This window comes from Macrotis lagotis, chromosome 2 (genome assembly GCF_037893015.1).
Source record: "Macrotis lagotis isolate mMagLag1 chromosome 2, bilby.v1.9.chrom.fasta, whole genome shotgun sequence".
NCBI lineage: Eukaryota > Metazoa > Chordata > Mammalia > Peramelemorphia > Peramelidae > Macrotis > Macrotis lagotis.
Genome location: NC_133659.1, coordinates 186,371,978 through 186,396,790, shown reverse-complemented (window position 1 = coordinate 186,396,790; position 24,813 = coordinate 186,371,978). Strand labels below are relative to the sequence as shown.

The window sequence follows — 24,813 nt, the reverse complement described above, 5'->3', positions numbered from 1 at the left end:
GATCTCTCATCACAGCTGAAGACTTTAGATTCCCCCACTTTCCGCATTTTGGGGGGCAGAACAGAGCTAAGTGTTTCTCATCTTCACCAAGTGATCTCAAGAGAAAAATCTCATCTACCTCCCTCCCTGCTTCAGTCATTCTGGGCAGGAAATCCTTCAAGCAATCTAACCTCTCATACTTGTTACAGTTTCAACAAGAGACAGAAATCAACTAAGTCCTTATTTTCTGTACTTGAGAAGACTTTGGAGACTGTGGGGGCACAGTTCAGCTTTGCCTTTAGAGACTCCCAGCCCAGGACTTAATGTTTGCTTCTTTCCTTCCCCAAGCAGGAAAACCTCCAGGACTTTTCACTACTGCCTCTGGAGTCTTCCCCACTTAACTTAGTCTTGTTCACATACCATTCCCTGCCACCCCACCACCACCACCACCACTCTTCCCTACCTGCTTTCAGGTCACCTGGGAAAAGGGCACTTCCTCTGCCCAGTCTGACGCAGGCACAACTCTTTGTCTCATGCCCACTGGGCACAGTTGGCTCAGATGGCTCCTTGAGGAGTACAGGGGCAGGAGGGAAAGAATGAAAGAGGGAGTGGGGTCAGGGTTCACCACCATTTGTCACACCTCTGAAGTTCAGAGGACCCAATGATGATCAGTCCATCCAGTGGCTTTTGACCCTGTAGTGGGCAAGCAAGGTACCCAAACCATCCCTGGAGAGCGGCCCAAGCCCCCACTGGATAGGCCTGGGCCCTAAAACCATGGTCACTGGAAAGTATCTGAACTGGAGTGGAAGTGATATTGGTTGGTGCTTTGAAGTGGAGCTGAGCCATTGGGGAAGACAGAGCCAGCAGATGGAGATGGAACTTCCAGGCCAGATGATGGTCCCATCGGGGCAGGACCAGAGGCAGGGCTAGAAGGGCATAGCTGTACAGAACGTAAGGTTGGTGTAGTAGACCTAGAGCTCTGGGAAGAAGTCCCCATTTCTGATTCCCTCAGACCAGCTTGGGGAGAACTTTGGAGACAGTGGACCTCAGCACATGTGGTATCCTGAGTCCCAGGGCATGGCTCAGTCAACAATTGAGAAACACAAAGAGGTCTTGGTGGTGGACATGGAGGAGTTGAAGGCCCAGAGTGTACAGGAAAGTCTGTGAAGGAGGCCCGGGATGCCAGCCAGGCTTGAAGCAAATGCATCATGTGGCGAAGTTCTCTGCTGAGCTGAGACACTTCCTGGTTGAGGTGATTGATCTGCAGAAAATATGGTTATTACAGGCAATCATGCAAAAAAAATTGACTAAAATTTCCAAACATGGGCGGCTAGGTGGCACAATGGATAAAGCACAGGCCCTGGAGTCAGGAGTACCCGAGTTCAAATTCATCTGGCCTCAGACACTTAATAATTACCTAGTTTGCCTTGCAAAAAAAAAAAACTAAACTAAAAAAAGGAAAAAAGAAAAAAATTTCCAAATGTTTTGGTTTTGACCTTTTAACCCGGAGCAGGCTCCCAGGAACATACTCTTTTTTTTTTAAGGTTTTTGCAAGGCATGTGGTGTTAAGTAGCTTACCCAAGGCCACACAGCTAGGTAATTATCAAGTATCTGAGGTCAGATTTGAACTCAGGTACTCCTGACTCCAGGGCAGGTGCACTACCTAGCCACCCCAAAGCACACACTCTTTAGAAGACCAATGACAAAAAAAAGGTCCATTTCTACAACTAAAAATTTTATAAAACATATATAAATCTTGTTTTTTCAAGGGAAAACAATTTGAAATGATGTAGGTCGCCATCTACATTGGTGAGGTGTGGCTAAGCAAGTTGTGGGACATGAAAGTAATGAAATATTCTTGTTCTGAAAGAAACCATGAATATGAGTTCAGAGAAATGTAAAAAGACAGTGGATGTGGCAAAATTATCATGACCAAGCATTATCCCAAAGAAAAGAGCCTGGAAGGCATTCTGTATCCCCTCCCCAGCTCACCCAAGACTTCTTTGCAAAAGGTTTGAAACCTACCACTTATAAAGTCCAACTTTTTCCATATGTTGCCTATGTTTTCCTTGAACTGTTTCCCTCCCTGTTTTTGTTTGTTATAAAAGATGGATCTCTGGGAAGGGGAGGGAAATGTCAATAATATAAATATCAAAGATGCACAAATTTCCTTATTAAGTAGTTAATGCCAATTAAGCCAGCACAAATTAACACAAAAAAATCCATGCAATATCAATTTAATAATTCTTTTTTTAATGTCTATGCTTTCAGATCACAAAAACTTCCTATAATGTCTTTACTCCCTCATCTTGACTCTGCCCCTAAAATTTCTCAAGATGAAATGAGTTTGAACATGGGCCCAGTGATGAATGGTATGTTCATAGCATGAGGACTAGTCTAGATAAATGAAAAACTGACTACAGGTGTTCATTTGTTTTTTGCTTGTTTGGTTTCCCAACCATAACAATTTATGAAAACCTATCTCCTAAGACAAGGAATTGTTGTAATCTTTATCAGTGATAGAACAAAGACATCAGTCAAAGCATGGAGCCTTGAATAATAACTTCTAGGGAACTGATAGCTTTTCTAGCTGTGGAGAACAGGGTGGTATCACAGGGGTGATATTAGGGGAATGAAAGGTGGTTGTGATTGATGAGAAAAGAGCATGAGTATGGATTGTTAGGTTATTAAGGGCCTAGAGGTAATTCAGAGGCTTGAAAATGGAACAAGAAGTAATATGGAATGATGGGGGTGGTAGAGTAGGGCTGAATAGGAGTGAGAGAAGGCCTCAATTTAGAGATAACTGATCTTAGAGCCAGAAATTGAGTTGGAGTTGGAATCCTCTTTCATGCTAGCTCTGCAATCCTGTCATTTAACCTGTCTCAGCCTCAATTTCCTCATCTGTAAAATAAAGACAATAACATCACCTACTTCACAGGGTTATTGGGATGGTCAAATAAGATAATAGCACTTCACAAACCTTAGACTGCTATACAATTACTAGTTACTACTACTGTTGTTAGAGGATTTAGGTTCAAATCCTAGCTCTAAATATTTGCTGCTTCTAAGACTGTGGGCAAGTCACAAACTCACCGGATATATGAAGGGATACTCTCATCTGTAAAATGAAAGACTTGGATTAGATGACCTCAAAGGTCATCTGCAGGACCAGCCAAGTTACTCTTCCCTTGCATTTAATATACTTCTATATCTATCTAGGGCAGGTAGCTGGCCTGGGAGTTAGGAAGACCTGAGTTCAAATCTAACCTCAGACATGTACTAGTTGTATGACCCTAGGCAATCATTTAACCCTGTTTACCTGTGTCCTCATTTGTGAAATAAGCTGAAGAAAGAATGACAAACCAGTCCAGTATCTTTGCCAAGAAAACCCCAAATGAGGTCACGGAGAGTCAGATATGACTGAAACAACTCAACAACAAGAAGTATCTCCCTCTAATGTGAGATAAAGTATAAAATCCTCTATTTGGTGTTCAAAGCCCTTTATAACCTGCCCCCTCCCACACACATATACACCTGTCTAGTCTTCTTGTACCTCCCCCCACCACCAGAAACTCTGCAATCCAATGACACTGTCCTTCTTGCTATTCTACAAAGACATTCCATGCATTTTCATTGACTGTCCCTCCCCCTCATGTCAGGAATAATCTCCCTCTTTTTCTCTGCTTCCTGTCTTGCTTCAGTTCCCATCTAAAATCTCACCTTCTATAACTCTTTTCTGATCCCCATTAATGCTAGTACCTTCCTTCTGAGATTATTCCTAAATTATACTGAATATATCTTATTTGTATATACTTGTTTGCATGTTACTCCTTCTTTAGACTGTTTTTGCAAGGCAATGGGGTTAAGTGACTTGCCCAAGGTCACACAGCTAAGTAATTAGTAAGTGTCTGAGGTCAAATTTGAATTCAGGTCCTCCTGACTCCAGGACTGGTGCTCTATTCACTGCACCACCTAGCTGCCCCCTAGACTTCGAGATCCTTGAAGCCAGGGACTGTCTTTTGCCATTCTTTGTATTACTGGTACTTTATATACATGGTACCTGACCCAAGATAGGCAATTCATAAATGCTTGTTGACTGATTCAAATGTTCCCTCCATTTACAAACTTGTGATGCCATAATAAACAGTGAAAGACCCTAGCACAGGTCTGATGAGTTTACCTAATGAAGGTGAGGGACATGTACTTGTAAAGCTGTAGCTTTCAAAAACAACACACTGTTCTACTAGGCCTTTGCAAAAGACTGAATCTGTTTGCAAACAACTGCTGCTTTCTCTTGGGTGATGGGAGGGTTTGACCAAGGCAAAGGGCACAGATGAGTCCAAGTTCTGCCAGGTCTTTTTTTCTGCCCCACTAACAGGAGCTCTGCCCCCCCCTCCCTACCCTCCAGCCCCTGTGGGATAGTGGCTGTTTACCAGAGAAGAGAGGGTGACAAAATCCCAAGGGTAAGGAACCTATGACTCCTTGGCAACCACTCAGAGACAAATGGGATTATGCCATACCCCCTAATCCAGAGCCTGAGACCTGCATAGTGGAGGACTTTTCCCTATACCTGGAAGATTAAACCAAAGTACAGGATATCTGGGGTCCTGATCAGTATGGAGCTTAGTGACCACCCCTTGTTTACCTTCCTTTCCCCCTCCCCATTGTGCCTTTCCTCCTCCCTACTTTCATGGGTTCATTTTGAGAAAAGGCTAGAGGAAGTTTTAGAAAGATAAGTGGGAGACAGGGAGGGGATCCAGGTTGCAGTAGGTTCCCTCCTCCATACCGCAGAATTGAGAGTTTTTCTCTCTCTCTAGGCCATAAAGCCCATTCAATTTGGAAGTGAGAGGGGATATCTCTTGAAAATGGTATGTTTTCTCCCATTAATTGGACAAGGGAAATATCCTGGATTCAGAATCAAGAGAGAATGATTGAATCATGCCTTGACATTGTGTGACTCACTGGCAAATTGTTTAACCTCTCTCAGCCTCAGTTTCCTTAGCTCAAGACAGATAACAAAGACACTTTGTACATGCTTCATAGTGATGTAATGAAGATCAATATAAAAATGTCCTTAAAACATTTTACAAATTTTAAGGTATTATATGTACGTTAGGAGTTATGGACATCTCACCTCTCGGTTCAATCGACAAACTTTCACCTTCATCTCCTCTGTTTCAGCAGCCAGCTCCCTGCTGGGTCCAGACCCTTAAGTTAGAAAAGGGGAAGGAGAGGTAGATAGTGTCAGGGAATCTGGATGGCCTGGAAGAAAGGAAGGAGTCTCCCCTCTTTTTATCACAGGGAACCCTTGGAAGATCCTAGATAGCAGAGGAAGGTGAAGAGAATCCACGGGAATATGGAATTGAATGATTGATTAATGAGTTGATTGACTGATTGTACCCAGATACTACACTACTGTGCTACAAGATAGCCACATGAAAATAGAAAGTGATCTCAGAGGGAAAACCACAGCAGTAGAGAATGAAGGGTGGGATGAAGAGGGACTGGGAGAAGCCTCCTTTAGAAGGTGAGATTTGAATTGACTCGTACCTGAGGGAGGTGACTGCCGTCGAGGACGAGGCAGTTTGGGTCCCCGGACAACGTGAAAACTTTGAGATTCTCCAGTGCTGTTAGAATCCTCGATGCCATCCACTATCCTGGGGAAGCCGGGGAGAAGGATGGGGATGGGAAAGGCAGTCGTTACAAGTGGAGAAAGCAGAGAATAGAGTAAAAGGACAGAAGGGTAACAAGGTCAAGTCAGCGGGGAGCAGTGAGGAGATACAAGGGGGATATTGGGAGATGGGTGAGGGAGGTGGGATATTGGGCAAATCTGGACTGGGGTAGAGGATGTTGAAAAGTGGGCAGTGGCTCAGCAGTAGAATCAGGAATTGGTGTAAGTGATACAGTAGAAAGAGCTTGAGAAAGTTGGGAAGAGGATTGAGGACAGATTGGGAATGGCTGGCATCTCACCGGGGGCTGAGGTCCGGGGGTCCATAGGTGCCCAGTGGGGGGATGAGCAGCTGAGGGGCCTTCCAGGCAGCGGGACCCTTCAGGGGGGCATGAAGGGAGGGACTTTGGCCCCGGCCAGCCGGGGCTGGGGAAGGGGAGGGAGATTGGGAAGGGGAAGAAGTGAGGGCAGAGAATGGAGGCAACTCATCACCCAGAAGGCTGGCAAGGGAGCCTCTGGGCCGAGCAGGGCTGAGGCTAGGCAGCAGGAGTGGCCGGCGGGGTCGAGGGGCTCCCGCAGGCTCTGGGCCTCCTTCGGCCTCCATGATAGATGATGCCAGGGTCTTGTCTGAGGAGGAACCGAAGCTGTCTGACTGGGGCTAAAGGAAGAGTGGGCCATTTATGGCCTCAGGGGCCACAGAGAAGAATACCCCTTCTCTGAGTAAGGGAGCCTTCTTCTCTTTTCAAATGATTTCGCCCTAAGCAGCAACAGAACTGAGGAAAGACATAACTTCTCAACCCTTATACCTACTAATCTATGGCTCTATCTATTCATATATACATACATATATATATATATATAATATATATATTTATGCATACACACATTTGCATGTGCATATATATGTGTGTGTGTATTGTTAGGTTCTAGAACTACAAAAATTTTTTAAATGACATAGACCCTTCCCTTAAGAGACTTACTCTTCCCTGACCTGAGCCCCTGGGGATTCTCCCAGTCCAGCCCCACTCCCCAGGGGCACAGATTACCTGAGAAAGGCGTGGGGATCGGCAAAAACGATTGAGACCCTGGAGAGGACAAGGCGGAGATTAGAGAGGAAGAGGGGGAAGAGGAGTCAGTATCTGAGAGATACCATCTTGTTTCTTCAAGGTCAACTCCCATTTTATCCCTCCTCCTCAAACTAGTGTTCCTCAGAGTCAGACTGAGATGGGGGCTGGGCAAAAATCTAATGGCAAAGGCTCAGATAAGGTCCTTTCCCCAACTCTGAGGTCAAGGGAAAGAGAAAAGAAGATAAAGATCTGGAGATGAAAAGATAGAGCCAGAAAGAGGTAGGGAAAGCAAAATTAGGATCCAGATATAAGTACAGGAGCCAGCTGATAAGTATTGCCTTCCACACTGGTAGACTACCTAGCATATGAGAAGCACTCAATTAATATTTGATAAATAAATAAAAGATGTATCCAACTAGATCAGTTAGAAGAGCAACAAGGACAAGGGGTCCTGATGAATCCCCATGAGGTCAGGGTAATGGTTACATATGAACCATATGCAGAGTAGTCATATCTTGAAGGAGTCTGGCATAGGAATCCTTGCTAAGGGGTAGTTTAAGCATGAGTTTCAGAGGAAAGGACAGAAAGGACCCTAATAAGGTAAATGATATACATACATGGGAATCAGAGCTTTGGTGCAGGTTAAAGGTGAGGTCTCGGGACAGGCCAGCTCGGAAGGCAGCCCCATATTCAGGATAGAGCCGCAGAACATCAGCTAGTCCTTGACCACTCAGCTGTTGCAAGCCACAGTAGGTCAGCGCCTTTACATCAGCATCTGTCTTCAGGACACAACCCGAAGAGGCTGATCCTGATCCCAACCCAGGGTCCAATCCTGGCTCTGAGACATCTGCCCCAATCAGGTCTCCCTTCCCTGTGAGTGACATGACATTGGATGGTCAGTGTTTGATCAATGAAGGAGGCTAGAGCATGGAATTGAAGGAACAGCATTAATCAGTGGAAGAAATGGTAAAAGGGATTAGGACAGTGATTGTAAATGTTTGTTTGAAATAGTCAGGTGGTCAATAGATGGACTGATTATTAAAAAGGAGAATCAGTGGCTAGAATGATCATCAGAGTTAGGGGATGTTCAATGACTGCAATGATTGATGGGGACACGACCAGTCACAGAAATGATTTTCAATACACAGACTGAGTATGAGGATAGGGGAGAGTCAGGAGCTGGAATGATAACTGGGAATGGAAGATGGTCAGTGACTGGAATTATCAGTGGTTTGGGGGAAGTAGCAGGGATGATCGATGTCTGGAATTATTAGTGGGGGTAGAGAATATTTAATGGATAAATTGGTCAGTAAGGGTAGAGATAGTGGATCGAATAACCAATAAGGGTAAGAGACGGTCAGTAGTTGGGGGGTAGAATATGGACAGTGGTCAGAATGATCAATGGTGATCAGAGATGGTCAGTGCCTAGAATAATCAATGGATAGAATACTTAGAGCAGAAATGGTCAGTAGAATTGGTGGACAGTAGAATAATAGTCAATAGGGAAAGTCAGTGGAAGAATGTTCAGTAGGATTGAGAGAATAGTCAGTAAGAGGATGGTCATCAACAATTCCAGATGCCCACTCTGAATTCCCCAGATTTCTAACTTTCTGTTGATCCCTGAAGCTGAGACTAAGTGTCTCACCTAGAATAGCCAGCACCATGTTGTCCTGTAGGACTTCAAGTGAACCAGAGCAGACATAATAATATGCCTGCAAGGCATCCCCTCTTCGTAGCAGGTACTCTCCAGGAGCACAGAAAGAGGTCTTGATATGTAGCGAGAGGGCTCTCAAGCAACCCCGGCTTGCTGCTCCAAAGAGTGGCAGCTGCAGAATTTCCCGGTTCAGGTGCATTGCAATGTCAGCCCGCAGTTCATCTGGGAAGTCCTTTAGCAACTGCATAAAGAACATAGGTGACCCTGATGCTGCTATACTCATTCATAACATGCTGGAAGATCTGGAAGGAAGGAGATCATGTTTCCCAACCCTGACCACTCAGAAGTCCTTCCCCAATCTCTTCTGTTGCACCCTAACCCTAACATCTCATCTCCTTGAACAACAATGAGATCTTCCCCCATTTAGTGATGATGACCTTTCCCCACTTATGACCTGGGCCCATGACCAGTGCTCACTGAGAATCACAGAAAGTTCAGTTGGAATGAACTTCATAGGCCATGTCTAATGACAACATCCTCAATAAGTGATCATCCATACTTTTTGTAGAGAAACCCATTATGTCCTAAGTTAGCCTATCCTACTTTTGAATAGATCTATATATTAGGAAGTTTTTATCCCCCTAAATCAAGCATAAATGTGTCTTTCAACATTTTACCCCCTTCCCAATTGCTTCTAGTTCTGCTTTCTGGGGCCAAACAGGAGCAATTTTCTTAACTTTTTTTTTTTTTGCAAGGCAATAGGGTTAAGTGGCTTGCCCAAGGCCACACAGCTAAGTTAGTATTATGTGTCTGAGGCTGGATTTGAACCCAGGTACTCCTGACTCCAGGGCCGGTGCTTTAGCCACTGCGCCACCTAGCCACCCCACTGCGCCACCTAGCTGCCCCCAAGCAGGAGCAATTTAAAATCTCCATGTGATACTCCCTTCAAATACTTGAAGACAACTGTCATCTATCACCCAACCTCTTCTTCAGGCTTAGTGACCTCAAATTTGATTTGAACTTAAGACTCTTCATCATCTTGGTAACCCTTCTTTCATTTCTCTTCAACTTATCAATGTTTTTCCAAAAACATGGTGCCCAGTACTGAATGTAGCAAAGCTTTAGAGACAGTCTTACTCTTTAATATAATGGGACTCTCATCTTCTCAGTCCTAAATTCTACACTTATCAATATAGCCTAAGATTTGATTAGTTTCCTTAAAAGACATATCACACACTGCTAGGTTATACTGAGCTTGTGGTCCACTAAACCTTCAGGTCATTTTTGGACAAACTGCCACCTCACCACACATCCTTCATCTTTGATTTAGGAACTTTCCCTGGTTGCTTTAGTTTGGCTATCTACAAATTCTGGCCTGACCTCCCATCAGAGCTTAGTGGGTAAAGTGCTTGCAGGTGATGTGCTGACCTCATTGGCATCAATGCCACTGTTGACAGCCCATGTGGTCTGGAAGTATTCCAGCATGCGCTGCTTGAGGGGTCGGGGCAGGCGGTGTACTCTGATGAAATCTTTCAAGTCTTTCATGCGCGTGTGGTAGAGAGAGCGTCGGGAATACATACGTTGGATGATGGCCGTCACATTTCCAAATACCACAGCATGCATTAGTGCTAGTGGGTAGAGGAGATAGCAATAGCACTTCAGAGTCAGATAGGAACAAGATTAGGCTACTATGGACAAGGGATGGGGTTCATTCTCAGGATAGACAGTGATCACAGTAGGTAGCTTTGAAAGCAGTTCCTTGGGAACATGGTTAGACTTGACAGTAAAGATTCTCCCATTCTTCTCCCAAGAGATGGTGCTTACTGCTTAGGAACTCTACAAATCCCACTAATTGACATACATGTTGTCTGGTGGGGCCATACCCCCGACTTCTTCATTGGGGGGAATTAACCTAGGACAAACCTCAGAGCCAAGTAGAGTGAAAGCAAGAGAGAATGGGCAATTAATTAATTATCTTTAGATTTCTAAGGTGGGTAGATGAGGGAAAATGGAGATCCAGAGTCCTTGGTCAGAGTGTCTCACCCCCAATAAGCATGGTGCAAATGGAGAATATCTTCTCTGCATCTGTGTTGGCACAGACGTTGCCAAAGCCGACACTGGTGAGGCTGCTCAGTGTAAAGTAGAGGGCAGCAATGTAGGCACTACGCCGAGAGGGGCCACCCATAGCTGAGCCATTCACATAGGGAGACTCGAGCCTTTTGCCCAGTTCATGTAGCCAACCTACATTGGGAAACAGGAGAACAGAACAGTTTCCAGAGACCTGTGATGCTACCCACCAACCACACTGAGTAGGGTGGTAATGGGGGAGGGAAAGGATAATTTAGCTTGAAAAATATCCCTAAACCCACATGACCTTGGACAAGTCACTTAACTTCAGTTTCTTCATCTCTAAAATGAGAGGATTAGACTAAATGGTATCTTGTTTTTTTCTAGTTCCAAATCTATGATCTAGCTCCAAATTCAAATATATATAATTGAAATCCAAGACTGAGGAACATCAGAAATTAGGGGACTATGGCAGGTATGTGTGTGTGTGTGTGTGTGTGTGTGTGTGTGTGTGTTGGGGGGAAAGATTCTTTTTCTCAAGGCCTCAGCTACCACCTTGGTATAAGGAAACTGGTAGAGACTGAGGAGAAAGTGAAGGTTTGGGAGGACTCATGGAGCTGAGAGGACAAGTAAGAGAATCCTGTAGCATTGGGTTACTTGAAGGATCAGTCCAAGGGTCCTGAGAGGAGTTACTGCAAAGGTCTCACTGGAAATTAGTTGGAGATTCTAGAAGGTCTATTAATTTCTAATGGGAGAAGAGTAGGGAGTTCCCAAAATAGAGATTTAGTAAAGATATTAGGCTGAGGAGTCAGAAATCCAACACTCACCAATGTCCCAGACCAGTGGGTCATTGGCCTCCATCTCCTTTCGACCAATGACATACCAGATGCAGGCCATCCAATGTGCCAGCAGGGCAAACACGGACATGAGCAGGGTGAGCACCATGGCACTGTATTGTGAATACCGATCCAGTTTCTGCAACAGTCGCAGTAGCCGCAAGAGACGCACTGTCTTCAATAGGTGCACCAGTGATGTCTGGGAGGAGAAAAGACAAAAGGGGTTGGTGAAACCCCATACCTAGATAGTTCAATGTCTCTTCATGGCCCTCAGAGGCCCCAGGTAAAGCCTTGTCAGTCCCTATCCAGTACTGGCTCTGGCTTGCTACTTGGAAAAACAGAAAGGTCAAGATATCATTATAATAGAAGGAAAAAGATAATAATGAGTTGATTATAGGCTCACAGTCCAAGAGTTGGAGGGGACCCCAAAGTCATATGGTTCTACCCCCTTCATTTTCCAGAGAAGGAAGCAAATCAACTTTCCCAAGATCACATAGGTAGTGAGCTTCAGACATAAGCATTAAACTCTAGTTCTATAATTCCAGTGCCAATGTTCTTTCCACTAGACACACTGACTCTACTAAACCTGTAAGCATTATTTAAACCCTCACTATGTGCTAAACACTATGTTAGAGATAAAAAGAAAAAATGGAATTGTCTTTGCCCTCAAGAAAAATTACATTCCACCAGGAAAATGATGTACTAATAAATAGCATACAAGTAAATACAAATATTGGGGGAGGGGTGGAGCAAGGTAGGTGACTCAGTGGATAGGGCTCTGAATCTAGCATTAGGGGAAGACTTAAGTTTGAATCCAGCCTCAGATATGTTCTAGATTTATGATCCTGTTTGCCTTAGTTTATCTATAAAAATAAGCAGGAGAAGGAAATGACAAACTAAAATCTTTGTCAAGAAAACCCTAAATGGGGCGGCTAGGTGGCACAGTGGATAAAGCACCGGCCCTGGAGTCAGGAGTACCTGAGTTCAAATCCGGTCTCAGACACTTAATAATTACCTAGCTGTGTGGCCTTGGGCAAGCCACTTAGCCCCATCTGCCTTGCAAAAAACCTTAAAAAAAAAAAAGGCAGAGACTAGTCATGAAGTCAGACATGACTGAAAAACAATTGAGGATTAGCAGTTTGAGGATCAAGAAAGGCTTCATGTGGGAGGTAGTCCTTGAACTGAGCATTGAAGGAAGATTCCAAGGGTTAGAGGGGAGAAGAGAGGGCTTTGACACATGGCCAGAATGCTTAAGATAGGGCATTCAAATGGAAGATACCAGGCACCTGCTTTTAGGAGAAGATATTCTCCATTCCCCTACTACATGGATGGGAACAGCCTCTTTCCATTGACAGATTCAAATGACAAATTTAATTATACCAGATGGAGGCACATTTACTCACTTTTTTTTGGTGGAATGTATTATCCCATTCACCTAAAGAATAGTCACCATGCACTAAACTGAAGGTTGGGAGAGAGGAAAGAGAATAGCCTATGCAAAAACCAAGAGGCAAAGAGATGGATCATTATGTTTTTAGAAGTCAACTCAAAATGAATAGAAATCAGAGGTTTTTTGGTTTGGTTTTGTTAGTTGGTTTTTTTTTTTTTTTTTGCAAGGCAATGGGGTTAAGTGGCTTGCCCAAGGCCACACAGATAGGTAATTATTAAGTGTCTGAGGCCGGATTTGATCTCAGGTACTCCTGATTCCAGGGCCGGTGCTCTATCCACTGTGCCACCTATCCACCCCGAGATCAGAGTTTTGAAAGACAGATAATGTATTAGCCTAGGAAGATAAGGTGGAATCAGACTGTAATGGGCTTGAAATACCAATCAGAGAAGTCTGTATTTTATCTTCAGAGTTTAGAATAGGGGACTCCTTGTACTTTTTGATCAAGGGAATGACCTAGGGAAACTCTGTTATAGGAGTATCATTTTGGTAGCTGTGTGGAGGATAAAAAGGTGAAAGATGATTCATGGACACCAATTAGGAAGGCATTGCAATAATCCAGGAGAGAGAGATAATGAAATCCTGAACTTGAAGTGAGTGGAGAGAATTAAAGTGGAGTCTAAGATAAATGGTGAAGACTTGATTTTGGGGGTTGAGAAAGAACTAGAAAGAGATAGACATGGAAGTAGAATAGACAAGATTTGGCTACACATTGAATAGGGGGTGTGAGGGAAAGTGAAAAGTTGAGAATGAATCTGAAGGTGGATTACTGGAAAGATAGTGCTCTAGACAGAAATAAGTAAGAAAAACAGAGGATATTTAGGAGGAAATAAAGTGAGTTTTATTTTGAACAAGTAGAATTTGAGATGTTTACAGGATATTCAACTGGAAATGGTCAATCCAATGATGACATGGGACAAGTTCAAAAGAAAGAATAGGACTAGATAGACAGACATGGAAGTTATCTGCATTGAGATGATAAATGAACTCATAGGAGATATTGATATCACCAAGGGAATGTGTAGAGAGAATAGGTCAAGATAGAGCCTTGGAGTACCCTCATAGTTAGGTGGTTAAGACATGGTTGTTGATGCAATAAAGGAATGACCAGATAATTGAGAAAGATCAGAGAGAGAAAAATATCATGAAAACTCAGATAATAGAAAGTATATAGAAGAGCATGTTCAGCAGTGGTATAGAAAAACAAGAAAGATGAGGACCCAAAAAAAAAAAAAAAGACCATTAAGAGATTGTTGTTCTGGGGCAACTATGTGACTTAGTAGATAGAGCAAGTAGCTCTGAGTCAGGAGAACCTGAGTTCAAATCCAGCCTCAAACATTTACTAACTGTGTGACCCTGGATAAGTCACTTAACCCTCCCCAACTCCAAAAAAAAAAACCATTGCTCTGTGAAACAAGTAGCTCTCTAAGTTGGGTAGAGAAAAGGACATATTAGGAAATCAAAATGATATAAAAAAGATAAAAAATCCTCTTCTACTGATACAATTTGAATTTTGATATCATTATTTAATTGAAACAGTCTTCTCCAAGGTTACCAGTGCCATTCTCCTTTGATTCTTCTCCTTTCTATCTAGCTGTTTCTCAATCTTCTCAGTCTCCTTTGATGCATCATTGACCTCCCATCTATTGGAGACCTTAAGGCTGTATCCATTTCTCCATCCTTTACTGGTTCATCAATCATGTCATGCCTACTAAATAGGAGTGTTCCCCAATATTCAGTCCAGGACCCTTTTCTCCTCTCTCTAAACTCTCCCACTTGGTGATCTTATTACCTCTCATGGATTCCACTATCATCTCCATGTAAATGATTTCTAAATGTATAAAGCCAGTCCTAGTCACTCTTCTTATGCTACAAATATAGCATCCACAAATATCTTTTGGACATTTTGAACTAGATAACTTATAGATTTATAACAAGTCTAAGCTACAACTCATCAGCTTTCCCCCCTAAATCCTCCCTTCTACTGAACTTACCCAGTACTAGTAAGTGTACCATCATCCCTTCCAATCACCCAGGCTCACAACCTCAGTTTTTTTTCCTTTTTTTCTCAGTCATCTAACATAGCTAACCCAGAGATAACTAGGTAGTACAACAAAAAGATACCAGGACCTGGAGTAAGGAAGACTTGAGTTCAAATACTATCTTAGATATTTACTGTGTGATCCTGGACAAACCATCACTTTCCTCAACTGCAAAATGGGCATAATAATATCCCCTATTTTTCCCTCAGGGTTGTTGTAAAGAGCAAATCAGGTAATATTTAAAAAGCCCTTTGGCACATAGTAGACACATAAATACTTGTTTCCTTCCTTTCTTATGTCCTTCTTTTTTTCCCTCCTTTCCTCCTTCCTTCTTTTCTTCCTTCCCTGCTTCCTTACTTTTTTCCTTCATTGCTTCCATCTTTCTCCCTTCCTTCTTTCCCTCTGTCCTTCCTCTCATTGTCACTGAATGGATTCTTGTCAGTTTGCCTTTACAATATCTCTATTTCTCTCCTACTATTCATCTAGCTACCACCCTAGTTTAAGTTCTTATCTTCTTTTACCAATACTGTTGCAATAGACTTCTGACCCATCTTCTTGCTTCAAATCTATCCTCACTCTAATTGTTGTTTTTGTCAGTTATCTGACTCTTTGTGACCCCATTTGGGGTTTCTTGGCAAAGATACTGGAGTAATTTGCCATTTCTTTCTCTAACTAATCTTACAGTTGAAAAAATTGAGGTAGAGTGAAGTGATTTGCCCTGGGTCACAGAGTTATTAAGTGTCTTGGGCCAGATTTGCAGTCAGATTTTCCCAATTTCAGACCCAGCACTCTATCTACTGCACTACCTAGCTGCCCTCCAAACCTAATAGCCAATGAGATTTCTTCTAAAGCACAGGTCTAGCCATGTCAACCCTGCCCTGCCCCTTCTGCTCAACAAACCCTAGTGGTTTCCTATGACATACAAGACCAAATATAAAATCCTCTGGCATTTAAAGCTCTTCATTATCTGCTTCCTTCCCAACTAACTTTCCATTCTTTTTACAATTTACTCTTTTCTGTGCACATTATAATCTAGATACAGTAACCTACTTACTGCTTCTCACTTTTCTCTCAGAGATTACTTCCATCTAATCTTTCTCTTTATGTACCAAGTTATTTACATGATGTTCCCCTCCCCACCAGGAAAGGAGCTCCTGAGTTTCTGTCGAAACTATTTTAGCATTTCTTTATATCTGCAGCATTTAGCCTAGTGTCTATCATGTACTATTTAATAACCGTTTGGTGACTGATTGTAGAGAAGGGAGAAGATATCCTCCATTTTCTCAATCAAGTGAGATTCTCTAACAAGAGGGAATAGGAAGATGGGATGGGATGGGATAAGATGCTTGAAAGGAGAAGACTTGGAACAAGTGATGTGGGGAATGCTCTAGAGATTTAGTTAGGGAACAGTAAAAGGATTACCTTGTGTCTTTGAGATAAGGTGACATAAATTTGTTCCAGACTCAGTATGTGAGTAGGAGCAGAGGTTCAGTAGTGGGGGTTTAGCAAAGCATGACATAGGACAAGGGGTAAAGTATTCATAAATTCATGAGAATGTAAAGATTAACTGGCCAACTATAGGATCAAGATTAGAAAAGGAGGGAAATGAGACCAGATGATTTAGAAGAGCACTGAGGGCTATATTGACCAAAGGTCACACTGAAGATGAAGAATAAATTGAGGAAGAGTGAGGAATAGAAAAATAGACAGGAGATTATAGTCAGATAGAAGAATAATAGAAACTTTTGTTGTTCATTTGTTTCAGTCACTTCTAACTCTTTATGATCCCATCTGGGATTTTTTTTTTGGCAATGATATTAGCCTGGTTTGCCATTTCTTTCTCCAGCTCATTTGACAGATGTGGAAACTGAGGCAAACTGGGTTAAGTGCCTTTCTCAGGATCATACAGCTAGTAAGTATATGAGGCTGGATTTGAACTCAAATCTTCCCTACTTTGTACCAGAACTCCATCCACTGAGTCACCCAGCTACTCAAAAATAATAACTTCTTACATTTTTATAGTGTTTTGAGGGTTACATTCAGGGTAGGTAGGTATATGAGGAAATTGAGGCTCAGAGAAAGTAAGGGATTTGTCACTGGCCACATAGCTCAAAAGAAAAGCAGTGTGGAAGAATTGAAAAATTACTGAATTTTGTCAGAGAACGTGAATTCAGAATTGAGCAACTTAACCTGATTGGGACACATAGGTGGTGTGGCAGCTCAGGATAATGTGTAGTGAGAAAAAAGGAAAGATTACATTGGACTCTCATATATGACCTCTAGTGTCCCTTCCAACTCTAGCTGGATCTTGAGGAAGATTTTGTAACTGTCTATGAAAGAAGAAAAGGAGAGAGAGGGATTAAAAAAACAAGCAAGAGGGATAGCTAGATGGCCCAGTGAATAGAGCACCAGCATTGGAGTCAAGAGGACCTGAGTTCAAATCTGATCTCAGACACTTAACAATTACCTAGATGTGACCTTGGGCAAGTCACTTAACCCCACTGCCTTGCAAATAAAAAAAAAACAAACAAGCAAGAACTTTCTCTCTCTTAATGACCTCTGGGAAGAACCTATCTTACCCAGAAGGAAAGCCCAGATGAGCTAATCTCTGAAGAAGACCTTGCTTGAAACCCCTGGACTACCAAAAATGCAAGTGACCTCAGAAACAACTTAATATAACACATTCATTTTATAGCTGAGGAAACTGAGGCTGGGGGCAACCCAATAATTTGTCCAGGGTCTCATAGCTCAAAACTGACAACTGGCATTTGAGTTTCTGTGAATCAAGACTTCTTTTCACTGTATCACTGTTTGACAATAATGAACATCCTTGAAGACACTCAGAGTCACTTATGATAGAGTATATGTAACAGGCAGTGGGGTCCTTACAGACATGCAAAAGTCTTTACAGTTATGTGGGAATATGTGCAGACAGGCTAGTTTGGGTACCCTCTCATCCATTCTCCCTTTAGGCAAGATAATACTCAGACCCAGTATTTCAGGGTCAGGAGGTCTGGTTAAAAGACTCATATCTGTCCCTTTAAAACCTTAAAGTGAAATAGGGAGGGGGGAGGGGAAGAGGGTAAAGACTAAAGTGCTGATATACTTTTCCCTAACCTCTAGGCCCCTAAACACACCACTCAGGGGACCGAATTTCTAACTATGGAGGAGAGAAAAGGGGAGAATCTTGTAGCACCACCATCCCAAGGCAGGTTACCTCTTTTATTCCTGGCCCATTGGCCTTGAGGTGCCAAAAGAGAGGGGTAGGTAGATATCCATATACTTGTGCATTCAGACAGTTGGAGGCATGCATATGGGAGCCAAAGCATGATCACTTACATCCATGCATATGAGTTCATTCAGGGTTCGAGGCACACACATGTGTGTGGGAGCATGCACATGTGTGTGCGGAGCTGAGAGATGAAGCCCACAGCCTGTTGGTGGCTGGTTAAATCAGGGTATGTGTAGGCGGCTTCCTGCTATAGCTAGCTGGAAGTGCAGCAGGCAGAGAAAATCAACCTCCAACCCTACTCCCTTCAGATGGAGAGAGACCCAAGGGACCCCATCCTCCTCCTCCTCTTCCTCCTCCTCTGCCTTCACCTCCATCCTCTCTTTTCTCTAAACAACTGGAGTGACCTTATTTCTCTGCCAAAGGACAGGACCTTGAGTTCTGGATCCCAGAACTGGCCTTGCAATTTCTTCACCCTTCTGTCTATCACTGAGAAGAGGGAGGAGGTGATTCTGAGAAGATGTCTGAGAAAATAGGCCTGGGGGCAATCTAACATAAGATAACCCTCTGCCCCATCCCAACTTTTCACTGGGTTGCCCTCCTTACCTGAAATTCTGTTTCTCCTTCCCTTTACATCTTCTTTGCCTAGCTTCTTTCCATTATACCTCACTGCTTCTCACTTCCCAATCCCCTAATATTAAAAAAAAAAATGGGGCAGATAATTGTGACATGACTAGATCTAGATTATTCCTCTAGTCAGTGTCAATTCAGGACTAGAAACAAGGTCCTGTTTTGGTCTTCTTTCCCCTCCACCACACTGACTTCCCTGAACATCTTAAAGAAAATCTTTTTTTTCCCTTCAAAACTCCCATAAGTTACATCATTCATTTATTAATTTGTTATCTCTTACTTGCTATGTCATACTCCCAAATAGATTCTATCTACCTTGATAGCAGGGACTGTGTTATTAATTTTCTAACTCATATAGTATCCAGTAAGGTTTTGGGCCCCTAAAAGATACTCATTAAGTAGCATGCTAATGAGAAGGAAGACCTTGGAGGAGAATTGAGGATTATCTTTGGGTTTGAGCTACCCTACACTCCTCTTGGAAGGGAGTGTTGGGCTGAATTTGGCATTTTCCAACCTCTCAGCAAGAGAAATTGGTACCAAGGCCTGAATTTAAAGATCCTTTTTGTTTTTTGTATCAGGTAGGGAAGGAAAGATCCTGGATCCTGAATTGAGGATATTAGAATCAGGGAAGAGTCTGAATCCCATGGGAGGTCACTTACAACGGTAATATTGAAGGCATATAGCAGGTCAAAGGGCAGAGCAGCAATGAGGTCAATGAAGAACCAAGTGGCCAGATAGTGAAGGCCAATGGAGCGGGGGGCAGAGACAACTTGACCTGATTGGGACACATAGGTGGTGCGGAAGTTCAGGATAATGTCTAGTGAGAGAAAAGGAAAGAAGACAAATGTCAAAATTGTTAGGAGGATAGGAATGTTATCTTCACCCTAACCAGTCCTGGGAACTTTAACCTCATTAGGAATTGTAAGTGGGACTTTGGGATTGAAAAGGTTCCAGATGGTGAGGATGGGCTACAGCTGGACCATTCTTTAGCTGAGATGAAAGACTCCATGCTGGGATCCCAGAGACCCAGGGAAGGGGGTGGGTCCCAGGTCAAACTATATTCTGGAAACCTAGGAGAGGGATGGAACACAGATGGATCTGGGAGCTTAAAGTAGGTTTGGAGTCTGGACTTTGGGGAGGAAGGTCCAGAAAGTATCTGGGGTGGACTCTGACCTAGGATGAAGAGCATCTCCACAACGATGTCACTGACGAGAGTGTGCCGGGTGGTGATGGGGCTGTCATCGGCGCCTGAGAAGCAGACGTTGTAGGGGACAGTGATGGCCACATAGAAGGTGGCAAGGAGGATGAGGCCATCCCAGAGGGCCTTGGGGACACTGTAGTGAAGGAGGAGGCAGCGGGACCCCCCCACAGAGGCTACCTTGTATTCAGGCACTGACGGCTTCGGTTCAAACACGTTCTGGGGGAAAAGGAATCGGGGCTGGGGGGACACTGGGGGGGAAAAGGGCTGGGGAACATTGGGAGGAAAGGGGCAAGGGTAATCATGAGGTAAAGGGACTGGGGCTGAGAATTCTGGGAAGAAGGAAGCAGAGTCTAGGGGCTCTAGCCTGCATCCAGAATGCAGAGAAAGAGATCTCTGAGTCAGTGTGATCCATTTGGAGTCCCTCTCCCCTAGCTCTGTAGTTCTGCTTCTTTGTCTGGTTTGCCCTCTTTCTCCCACTCTCAAATTAACCCCTTTTTGTTTGAGTTGCTCCTATTTCTGAGGGCACCCTGAAAGGTTTGCTCCTCCTAGTCTAGAGCTTGAGTTGGGGTATGGGATAAAGTCCCTGATTCCCAGTATATGAAGAGTAAGTAGGGATGCTCTCCTGAAAGAGAGGTGGTGACAAGTGGAGTCTGAGATTCTAATTAGGGTTTAGCCCTGAGGCCATTAGTTTCTCCCTTCTCAAGCTTTGCTTCTGGGCTCAGGAAGTATCAGTGGAAGGAGATGAAACACTCTAGGGATAGCAATCATACCCACCTCAGCAGTCCTAGTGATGAGCACAGAATATTAGCTAATACAGTAACTTGTCTGGGTGCAGTGGAGAGGGGAAAGGGAAGGGCTCCTTTGTAGGAGACTTGAAATTCTCATAGGTTAAATGGAGAACAAACACTTATCTTTCTCCCTGATCCCAGGGAAAAAAGGTCTTATCTTTGGGGATCTCACTACCCAATTATTTTTTTCACACACTGATATCAAGGAAAACTGTGGAGTAGTAGAAAATGCCAATAACCTATATCTTGCCTTTTTGACATAACAAAAAAAAATGGGATGATGTCACAAGCCCTCCCCCCAGGAAGTAGGAAGCTCATCAAGGCAGGGATAGTACAGGTTAGGGACATGGGCAGAAATAGGACTAGGGGAACAGGAGGATATTTTTTGGGCGGGGGGGGGGAATGAGAGACACAGGAAAATGAATAAAGGAATAGAGGAATTTGGAAAATGGGTGGAATAGGGTACATTGCAGATATCAGGCTACAGAGACAAGGATTAGGGAACAATTGGAAGACAGGAAGACAGAGGGATTTAGAAACTAAAGACTGGGAGGGGCTAGGGCAACTGGGAGATGACTCACATTGTTGGCTTTTACATTGCCCTGACCACGGCGGCCAAACTGGGTGGTAAGCCTGTGTAGAACAGTATGACCCTGTCTCCTGGCTGTTCGAAGCCTTGAACTACCTCCTTTTCTGCTTTTAGTCTTCTCTGCTAGAGGAGTGAGTTGGGAGAAAGCATAATCTGTGAACCCTGGGCAACATGTAAAGTGTCATCCTTCTCACCTCAGGACTCTCTTCCTTCAATAGGCCTCCCCATGGTTTGCTTTCCTACCCCATCATTCTCCTTGCTCCCCCCAATTACTGAAGTTACCATGGTTATTCCCTCCAGGAGGACCCAGTCCCCGTCCCTGGCTCTGGGTGATGTCTTTGAAGGAAAAAAGAAATAGCACCACATCTCCCATCTCATTCTTGATAGGCATCATATCCAGGAGACACCAGAAAGCTGAACCTGGGGAGAAAGGAAGAGATATAATAGATAAAGAGCCCTGATTACTCCAAGACATCCCTTTTCCCCAAATAATCCTTTCCTTTAGTCCAAGGAGATAAAACAGGGGCTTGTTTTTAGACAACAAGAGGTTGGAGGATAATAGATTGTAATAAAAATTAGAATAGGAAATATATTTTTTCTACAGATTAGAAATAAAAATAAAATTATAAAATTGAGTTCCTGTCGGGTAGGGACTGTCTTTTTGTTTGTTTGTTTGTTTGTTTGTATTTGTATCTCCAGCATGTAGAATATTGCTTGGCAGCTAGAAAGTAGTTTCTTTGGCTCATTGACTTGACTTTTAAAATGTGTGTTAACAAATAATAGATATTAATATAACATTTTAAAATTGGCAAAGCCCTTTTTGCATATTATCTTATTTGAATCTTACAACAATCTTGTGAAACTCCAGATATAATTATCACCCCCATTTTGCAGATGAGGAAATGGAGGCATAGAAATCTTAAGTAAGTGCTTGTCCACCCTCACACAATTAATGGGTGACAGATGAAATATTTGGATATAGGTCTTTCTAAATCTGTTAGGCCCTTTAGCCACGAGACACCCCTAAGTCTCTTGGGGGAGTCAAAGAGTTCTCACCATCCTTTCGGTAGAAGCAAAGCTCAGCTCGGTGCTCCTGCCGGCCTTCCAGAGCTTTGTGGAGCCGCTGCAGGGCAGGCTCACTGGTCTCAGGGCCATAGAGGAAGCGACAGCTGCAGGTTTTCTGCATCACCTCAGTTCGGCAGAAGCCTGTGAGGTCGCAGAAGCCGTCCGAACAGTACACGATGGGATAGCCCCTGGGACCCTGAGCATTAGCCAGCAGGAAGTTACTGTCTGTGAGGAGAAAAAGCCTCAGAATGGGGGTAAGGGGTAGGGCTTCGTTGGAGAAGGGAAGATTTGAGAAAGGATATCTTAAGTTCAAGATGAGCATGGATCTGAAGTTACAGACATAGGATCACAGATTCCAAGATTTAGAGCTGGAAGGAACCTTAGCAGTTTTTTAATCTATTTACTTCCCACAACTATTTTATAAGAAATGATACCAAGGTAGGTTCAGTAACTTGCCTAAAGATGCACAGGAAGCAAGCAGATCAGGGATTCAGTCTTAGGTCCATGACTAAATCCACAATCTCTCCAGTTCTATCCCAGGAAAAGCTTAGAGCAAGATTTTCAAATTCTGAACCTTACACTTGACATAGAGACTCTAAAATAAAGAAACTAAATATTGGTCTAATGACTAGAGACCCAGGTATTATTCCCAGGCTGGGAAACTGGAGCAATGGTAGAGAGGGAGGGGATCTATTCTGATTGCTCATCTAGAGGCAGGTAAAAGATTATTCTCAATTTATAAATGAGCCCCAGGGAAGTTGAGTGATTTGTTTAAGGTCACAAAGTTAATATAAAATATGGGAAAGGAACTAGAATCCACCTCTTTTTAGAATTCTAGAATGTTAAAGCCCCGAAGAGCCTATAGTCTAGCCCATTTCATTTTATTGATGAGAAAAATTGAAACCCAGGAAGAGGAATGCCTTGCCCAAGATCACATATTTGTTTTTGGAAGAGTCAGACATGAACCTATTAGATCTTTTGACCTAGGTGCTTCTTCACTATATTACAGAGACTTGGAGATTTGGAGTGGTAATGATAGTTATAATCTGTCCCTGATACTCAAAGTTTGAAGACCCCCCCCCCAGACCTTCTCCCCACCCCTTTGTCCAACCCCATAAAAACAAGATGGGGGCCGACTGCGAAGAGGGAGAGCACAGAAGACTATTCTCAGCAGGATGAGAGGAGAGAGAGGCCAACATAGCTTGAGCTCAGACTCAGGATCAGAGTCTAAGTAGAAGTAGAATATAAATTGCTACTCAAGCTCCCCTCTCCTCTTCTCAGAGTCCTTTGAGGGGACAAAGGGGAGAGGATGGTAGTTGAAAGGGGCACTGGAGGCGAGGGGATAGGAGCAGGGCCCCGTGCTCTTCCTCCTCCCTTCATCGCAGGGCTGGTTGCCACGGTGATAGGTGCTATGGAAACGCAGGAGGCGGGAGGAGGGGAATGAAGGGAGGGGTAGGGCCCGAGCAACTCCGCATCCGCCCTCGGGTACCACTTTCCTTCCCCTCCTTCTCTCTCTTGGCCAACCCGAAGGGGCCAGCTTAGCTCCTTTGTAAGAAAAAGGGGAAACGTAGGAGGGGCTCTGGGGTGGCTGTCCACGGTCCTGAATTGAGAACTAGCGCTAGGTGGGATGCGGACGGGTACAGTGAAATGAGTAGGGTTAAAAGAGAGCTCTCTTCTCCACTACTGAGGGCAGCCATCCCCTCTTTAGTCAGTGAGGCAGAGAATCTCAGTTTATGGTTCTTTGGTCTGTTGTGTAGGGTGCACATGACCTTGGTTCCAACCTCCTTTTGCATTGCTCCTGTCCCAGTGAAGTCCGGAATTTTATTTCTTCGGGGGGGGGGGAAGGGCGGGAAAAAAGAGAAAAACTGGGGTCCTCATAGCATAAACGAGGTTTTGGCTTCCTTTCTTTTTAATCTTCCCGTCCCCTCTTCCCTAGTCCCTCCATACCCTCCATTCACACACACATATGCCCATCCCCATAGCTCAGTCTTTGGGGACTGGGGTTAGGAAACCGAGATTTAGGGGAGGGGGTGTCCCTAGGCCTCGAAAAACCCCTTTCCGCCTCTACTGCACAACGAGCCTCCCCTGACCCCTCCCCACACCAACGCGCCCCTAGCAACATCTGACCCTTTGCAACCACAGTGAGGTCCAACTTCAAACGTTTCTGGCTCCCCTCACTGCTTGTCCTCACAACAGTCCCAGCCTTTGTCCCGTCTCTTCAAGAGGCCTCATCCCAATGCATTTTCTAAATGCCCAGCTCTGACCCGTCCGCCCTCAGCCTCTCTCTCCCTAGGTCTCGGGATGCGACTCCTCTCCAGTGTCCTTGGGCTTCCCATTCCCACCTTCACTTGTGTTTCCGTAGCGCTCAGGCTGACAAGACAAGGACAGGTTGCACTCTCCGACCCAACAACCCGGGGGTCACCCCAGTCCCTTGCTCTCTCTCCCCAGCCTCTGCAGCTCTCGACCTCTACTCACGAGTGCCGTCGAAGCGTGTGGCGATCGTGTCCAAGAAGGTGTTTTGGGGGGCCAGCAACCCCTTCATGACAGGCAT

The 24,813-nt window shown here is 44.0% G+C and overlaps 1 protein-coding gene across 1 annotated transcript; it reads right to left on the bottom strand.

Moving 5' to 3' along the window:
• Positions 1-463: 463 nt before the first annotated feature.
• On the bottom strand, positions 464-24,813 carry KCNH4 (potassium voltage-gated channel subfamily H member 4). The gene is made up of 16 exons (XM_074220544.1): positions 24,738-24,813; positions 22,254-22,487; positions 21,480-21,617; positions 21,190-21,320; positions 19,793-20,036; positions 19,279-19,436; positions 11,263-11,470; positions 10,412-10,609; positions 9,797-9,996; positions 8,360-8,609; positions 7,332-7,585; positions 6,694-6,732; positions 5,950-6,305; positions 5,530-5,636; positions 5,114-5,187; positions 464-1,240 (listed from the first exon to the last, which is right to left on the bottom strand). Exons 1-16 carry the CDS (start codon positions 24,811-24,813, stop codon positions 758-760), a joined length of 3,150 nt encoding a protein of 1,049 aa, XP_074076645.1. The 3' UTR covers positions 464-757.